The 7,833-nt window shown below is 42.8% G+C and overlaps 1 protein-coding gene across 1 annotated transcript in view; it reads right to left on the bottom strand.

The window, feature by feature from the left end:
* Nucleotides 1-5,244: 5,244 nt before the first annotated feature.
* Nucleotides 5,245-7,833, bottom strand: part of SPAG17 (sperm associated antigen 17) — a 113,701-nt gene continuing 111,112 nt past the window's right edge. The window contains exons 46-47 of the mRNA XM_075165876.1: nucleotides 6,649-6,793; nucleotides 5,245-5,433 (exon numbers count right to left, since the gene is read on the bottom strand). Coding sequence (XP_075021977.1) covers nucleotides 5,297-5,433; nucleotides 6,649-6,793 — 282 coding nt within the window. The 3' untranslated portion in view covers nucleotides 5,245-5,296. The remainder of the gene's footprint in view (nucleotides 5,434-6,648; nucleotides 6,794-7,833) is intronic.

Genomic DNA, 7,833 nt, shown 5'->3' with positions numbered 1-7,833 from the left:
TGCATTGTACTTGCTCCAGTTTTTAGAAATTGCACTGAATTGTTGTAATATTGTACTTGTCCAGTATCACATAAAATGATTTATTTTCACACTGGGGGCAGTGGGGCAGGATAAAGTGAGCAAGTCTCTGCTGCTGTTGGTAAGTTATTAGTTTGTTGTACATGCTGTGTTTTTTACCAGTAATCACAGGTTTGGTGGCTGTGGTGGGGGCTCCTTTTGGGTACTTTGCTGATTGTTGGACTTACAGGTCTGACTCGGGTACTCAAAGCTGGACTTCTTTCTAACTTGAGCTTCATACGGACTTTTAATTGCATCCCAGTTGTTACTGACTACGGTCTTTGACTTAGGTTCTCTATTACTAGCAATTATGCACAAGGCAAACAGTTCAGTTCGTCAGTCTTCTGGCGGCACCTCAGGTGTAATAACCGCACCTCTTAGAATAACTGTTGTTAGTAAATAACTTTGTCAGCGGGCTGATGGTTCACTGGCGTCTTCAGAGTCTGGGTAATTTACAGCAGCACTTCATGCTCCAATTCCAGGAGATGGGTCTCAGACTCTTACGGAAATAAGCAGTCTTCATACAGCTCTGCTAGTTGTTTCTGAGTGCCTCTATAATTTTATATTTGTCCAGATGTGAATGAAACTTATGATCAAACAGCTCCACTCAAACATGTCTCTATCCTGTCCTATTCCTTCTTACTCTGTTGTATTCCTTTACTCCTCCCAAAGGAGACCCTCATAAGAGGGATTACTGCAGTGGAAGGGAGAGGAGGCACTGTAGGATGACGAATTGTGTTGGTAACCTCAGTTGACATCGTGTATCCATGTCAGCTGCTGCTGAAATGGACTGGGAGAATAAAGTAAAGTGTTAGAAATGGAGGGGTGGCTCATGACACCACAGTGCGCCTTCAGCAGTGATGACTGAGGAGAGAGGTACCAAAACCAGGTACCAAAAGGGGAAGGCTGACTCTTATGCCTCCGTGTGATGTGCTCTGTTTACCTTAATGCCAGGGAGATAAATATTATGGAACCTAAGTAATAAGCTGCTGTTTGAGGATCCTCTGGGAGGCCTGGGAGAAAAGCCATGGCCACAGGTGCACATGAATTCAGGGACTGATGACAAGGATGTAGATGGTGGTATAGAACAGTGACTTGGGATGCAGAATCATCTTCTCATGATGGTGACGGGAGTCTCCTTTGCTCTAAGTTGGAGGAGGTGGAATTCCTTCACCTTTGTCTCTGTTTGCTGTCACTGGGATTTGGGAAGAATCCTTGGAAGAAGAGGTCTTTGAGGTGGTGGAAAGTGGTTGTCCTCTCTCCATAGGTGCTGACACAGGCTTCCCCATTGAACTTTCCTTCTTGTTCTCTGGTCACAAGTGGTACAAATCAGTCTGTACCAGCAATAGTGGCTTGCCTCTGTGCTCAGAATGCACTACCAAGGGGACTGATGTGGGACTCTTGGCTGTGTCTACAGAAAACTGAAAAGCATCAAGGCAGAAATCAGCACAGTCAGTAGCAAAATCATTGGTGTTGGAGAATGCTGGATCAAGTTTGGCACTGCTGCTTGCGGTGTTTTCTCACCTGTGGGTAGGGCTTAAAACTACGTCCGCAGCTGGCACCTTCCGTAGCTGGCTTCAGCCTTGGTTAATAGGTCAAATTGGAGCTGATGGACAAATAGTCATGTCTGGTGGGGCAGTGGAAGACACCAATGCAGTACTCGGACGGCTACTGAGGAAGCTCAGCATATGCTTTAAGTGGAAGAGGTCTGTCCTGTGCCAACAATCCACTGATACACCAGAATTCTGATATCCTTGGGTACCTCAACTTACCCTTTCTTAGGTGAAATTCCCTGGATTGACAAACCTGAGCAGGAAAGCACTTGCAAATACAGGGCCAACTTAAAATGTGTATCGTTAGAATACGTGCCTCGCTTAACAGTGTGGATGGAGAGTCCAAACTGGCATTCATATCTCACACTACGAAAGCTATTATTTAATCCCCAATCATGGGATTCTCAGTCACTGTAAAGCGTTGAGAGAACAAGTCATCTGCATGCATCAAGGAAAATTCCACATCTCTCAGGATGTCACATACTGGAAAAACGATGAAGCACAAGAAAGCAAAGCATGGGAAAGCACCTCATTGGAAATGAATTCATAAAAAGAAAGCAGAACTGCACTTGGATATACAAATATGGTGTCTTACAAAGAGACTGAGATGTTTCTTTTAGTCACTACTGCATAGGTAGGAACAAAGCAGGGAAAAAGGCCATCTCTAAGTGGCTCAGTCTTCCACTATGAAGAGAGATGTGCAGATGAGCATTTAAAGATGATCATGCCTGATAGTGAACAAGAGGATATAAGCAGAATCCCTCTCTGTCAATCCCTCTCTGTCAAGTGTAACTTTGTGTACTCATAATCCCCATCTGATGTCTGCAGCTAATTAAAGGTAGGTGAACACACAGACAGTTAAACCTATGATTGTGAAAGCAAACAGGAACTTAGGAATTGGAAGACCAGAGCAGATCAGCAGCTCTTTCTTGAAGAATCACAGTTGACTTCAGTGAAACCTGCTGCATGCTCAGTACTTAAAAAAGATTTCAGGTGCCTCAGCTCGGGTTATAGAAACCTAACCCCTTTTAAAAACAAAACAAACCTATCAGGAACCATTCAGCGCACTTCTGAAGTACAAAGTATCAAACACTGGGATTGAAATACAGTAATCTTTCCACTGTTTGCATTTCAGACAGCCATGTCAGAAGTCTGTGCAACTTTTGGACCACTTTTCCAATTAATAGGGGACAGACAAAATATTTATTCACATTAATCTGATTAAATAAATGAAAAAGTCTACACTGGGATGTTTCCATAACATTGGAGTAAAATGCGGGTATTTCAGTATTGCTGATCTTCATCTTATTCTTCTAGGACTCTGAGCTGCAGTGAAAGAGGAGAGGAAATTAACATGAAAGGAAAGGAAAAAAAACCAAACCCCAACTCTACCTTTGTACAGTTGTTGAAGCAAACCCAGTAATTCTGTCCAGATTCTTTGCAAGTGTTGTGTGAGCACTGTAATTGCTACGGACTGGCTTCAGTAGAACTGGCCTCTACTCTTGCTGTTGGAAGGGAACAACATGAGAAAGGGTTCTCACACGGGCTTCAACTAGATAAAGAGTTTGTTTTATTTCACAAATTGAGTGGAATAAAAATGACCATGAGTTCAGGAGGGGCAGTCTACTTAGGAATACTGAAGGTTTCCATGGGCAGCTTTCTATGCAGTATTTAATTTTGAGTATGTTAAGAGAATCTCTGTGAAATGTTTTAAATATGAGAAATAACTAAAAATATAAATGAGATATGACTAAGTTCAGTCAGCTGATGCTTCATCAGTGATTTTTTGCTTGTTGGTCTCTGCTAGGAGGTGTGGCAAATTTGTGATCAATCAAAATATTGCAGGGAAGTTTCTAGGTCTCAATGGAGAGAATCACTGGCTCTGGTGATAATCACCTTGGAAAGGTGATACAAACTTAAAAAGTTGTCACGTGCCTCTGCAAAGACTCAACTATTTCTATTCTGGATGGCTGAACAAGACTATTTAACCAAATACAGGACTTAACCTAGGAGCGTCAGTGTTTCATGTTTTGTGAGACTAAACCAACCAGCCCAGAGTTTCTGGACATGTTTGAGATGGACCTGGTTTTGAGTCCAGGAGATTTTGTGGGGAGGAATGTTCAAAGAAGCATTTGGTACAGTTGCTTGGGTAGCATGGGGTAGCTGTAGCCAGCTTCAGTAGGAATTATCAATCAATTCACAAAAAGACTTTGTCAGAACAGAAGGGAAATCTTACTATGGTGATGGCAACTAGGAAAGCAGTCTCCATCGTCGGCTGGATTAGCCATGTGGGAGGAGAATATCATGTAGTTAATTCCTCTCCACCTGGAGCTTTTAATGGGAGATGACACTGATCAGCATTTCCAGCACTTAAGACTTGGCAGGAAAAAAATAGACTGGTGTATACCCAGTGTACAGAAAAGATCCAACAGCCGTATCTTAGTGCAGGGCTGTAGCGGACCGAGTTGGGACGGTGGGGTGTCTTCCTGAAATGTGAACTGACTGTGTGAGTACTTCTTTTCCAGTTCAACACAAAGTGAGAGAAGTTTGTCTAAATTGCCTTCGCTGATGAGCTCCAGGTTGTAAGCCCCTAAGCTGGAAGGCATTAAATTCCCTGTTCCTCTAGACTATAATTGTCTGTTACTCTGGGGGTAAAATTCTACACTGAAAAAGGTAAGAAGATATTTAAACAGGAAAAAAAGCTATGTTTGAAGTACTCTGGGCAGTCCTGGAGCAGATGCAGCAGTCAGAGGTGCATGTCTCTGCGCTACGTTTCTTTTGAGAACTGACTGATGTGGTCACTTTTCTTTTTCTCCAGAGGAGAGGAAATGAGATACAGCTGGAATTTCTTTACTGACTTATTAGATAACATGGCAGATTTACAGATGTTAAAGTTGAAAGAAAAAGATGATGTCAGTGTTACACATATGAGGCAAATGGGGACTCTTGAGCTGAGGAGAGAAGAAACATCCATAGGATTCCTGTTTATGAACTGTCACCATCGATTGTATTGTAGAGCACCTGAGTTGATGTGGGTGAGATAAAACACCAGTCTAATGTTGAACACGTTGACTGGTGGTTTGAGGAGGAATTCCCAATAAGATTTTCTTGTTGGCAGCAACGACTTACCCACTCTGTGTAGAGTCTGATTCTCTAAGGTTACAGAAATGTGCTGTATGAAACAATGTGTGCAGAGGGTTGTGTGTGCTTGAACTTATGTTAAGGTTGCCCTGTCTATCTGTAAGACCCCTGTCCCTTATTAGACTTGCTGTCAGTGTCAAAGGGTCAGCAGTAAGACTTGGTTTTAGAAAGTGAAGAGTGTTAAAGAGAGGCTGATTTATTAGGGCTTAACTGCAATAAATCCAGCCTCCTGCTGCCAGGTGGCTCAATGACTTGTTTAATGTGGAGACAGTTAAGTGAAGGATTTGGGACAGGACTGGGGAGGCTCTGTTGTGAGTGCCTCCACTGACGTAAGCAGTTGCAATAATCTGTAAATCTCTTGCAGTGAGTCCTTTGGTTAATGTCATCCGGTGCTTCCCTTTTCTTGTCTCAGGTCATCGTGTGTGTGTGATGTGTGCATGACAGCTTTGCTGTCAGTTGCATGAGGTTTGATGATATGGATCAGAAGCCAAGAGGAGGTAAACCAACTGATTTAATTTACAGCCAGTATCACTGCATGCAGTACACTAACTAGAAAGCTTGTGGGGTAGTGTAATCCGGAACCGTGGCTTGGGGCTCGTAGGAACTGCCCGGACTGTTGCTGCCATCCCACCCTCGGGGTATCCTTGTGGGCGGCACTCATAAATGTCATTGGTTAACACAGGTGGAATATCATGTTAAGGATCTAACCATTTCTGTACATTTATATAACTAAAATAATATGTGTGGAGGCTGGAATGAATTCTGGAAATAAGGCTGTGAAACAAATTGAATCTGGACTACTGTCCTCAGCTCAAAGATTAAAGATCAGGTAAGATATTGGGGAAGGGCACGTGTTTTGAAGGCTGGTCTGCAACTGTGTGTCTGAGGGCCGGGGGAGTGGGAACAGAGCAGGAACTGTTTTTGCTGCTGTGCCACCAGTCCTGTCTAGCTCAGCTCCGCAATAATGGGCATGAAAGACTTCTTTGGGTCACTATGAAGTAAATTTGTGGAGCTTCAATGTTGGTTCCAGAGCATATAACACCTCAGTGGAGTTGCTGTTAGCTAGTACTCTGGTCGGTCTCAGAGGATCCTGAAGTTCTCCTTTCTTTGGTAAGGGTGGCCCTTAGCAGGAGTGGAGTTTCTGGAAAGTGTTTGGATGCACCTTGCCTTGCTATTTCTTTTATATGTTTCCAGAAGACCTCTTCTCCCAGGCTTCTAAGTGTAAATTTGATTAAAAGTGAAACAGAACTTCATCCTTTCTTCCAAACTTGCCCTTAAAAAAGGAGCCTGTAATTTTATCTAAAAAATAACTATAGTTTCTGGAGCACAAGGAAAAGGAAATAATAGTTCTTGACTTGGTTATTTTCTTTTACTCTACCTCTGTCCTCAATTAAACAACAGAAAAGCCCATTGAACCCACACTGGGCTAATTTCTGACAGCATTCATGCCCTTCTGTGCTTGCGTCTCTGCTGACACAAGGATTGTGTCATTTGTCTGTTTAGTATCCAGGATGATACATGATTTTGTTGCTCATGAGGCTGTACCATCAGATGCTATCATAGATTCAAAAATGTTATTTCCATCAGGGGTAGTGGGAAAGAGTTTCTATTCTTTTCATTTATTCTTTAAAAGCCACATCTTTCTGGGCTTACCATTCTTCCTTTCCCCACTTTTCAAAACCTTGTTACTCTGATGTAAATTGCTTTTGGGGTCAGAATCTTAAATTGTTAATTTGTTGTGCTTTTGAAAACACCCATTTGTGTGTTTCTGAAAGGACAGTAAAGCTTGCTACCTCAGCAGCCTGCACTGGAAAGGAGCTTAAGGCTCCTGACAGGTGGATGGTCCCCAGGGATGATGCTAGAAGGTGTCTGTGGGGAGGAAGACAACAAAGGATATTTGCTCTCACAGGCAGGAGAAGAGTCTCTGTTTCTGTTAATATTTCAATATCGTGGGAAATTTCTTCAAGGCCACCAGTATCTTCCCCTCCAATTACCATGGCAAAAATCTCTACCTCCAGTTCAACCTGCAAGCCTGCTGCCACCTAGGAAAGACAGAGGATTACGCACAGGTAAGGTGCATGTTTCATACATAATCCCCTCCAGCAGTGCTTGCAGCTGGTTCCTGTTCTGCATTGTCTGATGAAATTAAAGACTTAATGCTCAGCACACGATTGTGCTTGCAGTATCTGTTTCACTAGAAAGGTCTGTACAAAACAGTGTCTCTTCACATTGCAGTTTAAAAGAAAACTGCCAGCTGTTTGCATTTTTTCCCTTAAATTTCCTTTTAGGTTCCAGAGGGAAAAGGGGAATTGGGACAGTTGGGAGAGAATCAAAAAGAGCGGTGGTCAATGCCCCATGCCTGTCAGTGCCTTAATAACATGCTTTAACTTTTGGTCAGCCCTGAAGTGTTCAGGCAGTTGGACTAGATGATTGTTGTAGGTCCCTTCCAACTGAAATAATCTAATCTAGTCTAAAAAGAACATAGAGGTAGGGAGAAAAGGGAAATACAAAAGGGATACATGTGTGGAGAGGAAAAGAGAATGGAAATTATTCCAGCCATTTTAAGTGCTGGGTTTTGGCTGGGGCTCTGAACTAGGAGGTTTAATTTGCATTCTGGCACTGCCTCCTTGCACAAGTCATTGCTTCTTGATTCCATGCCTGTAAAAGCATTGGCAAGGATATTGCCTGGTATTACCTGGGTACTGTGGGGATACTGGCCAGCACAAGATTTGTTCAGGTACGACACGCAGGTGAAGAGAGAGACTGAAAAAAAAGCAGGAAGCGTGAAAGCTTCCTACTTAATGGGACAATTTCACGTGCTATGGTGCTTTGGTAGATGAAAGACTTAAGGTGGAGAATAGTTGCAAGCAGGAGAAGACATGGTTGAGGCAAGAGTTTACTAGGTTTAACTTTTGAAGGTATCAGGACAGAAGATAAAGTCTAGGTGTAAGACAGAGCAGGTATAACAAATACCCTAAATGATGGGTAGTGGCAGAATATCCCATTTGCTTCAAAAGAGCTCTCTTTAACCTCAGCGCTTGACCTGCTGCTTTCCACTGAACTTAACATGTTTATCCCTCTG

The sequence above is a fragment of the Calonectris borealis genome, chromosome 1, assembly GCF_964195595.1.
Source record: "Calonectris borealis chromosome 1, bCalBor7.hap1.2, whole genome shotgun sequence".
In the NCBI taxonomy this organism is placed as follows: Eukaryota; Metazoa; Chordata; class Aves; order Procellariiformes; family Procellariidae; genus Calonectris; species Calonectris borealis.
The sequence above is the reverse complement of the archived record's forward strand: the minus strand, read 5'-3'. Positions and strand labels throughout refer to the sequence as shown.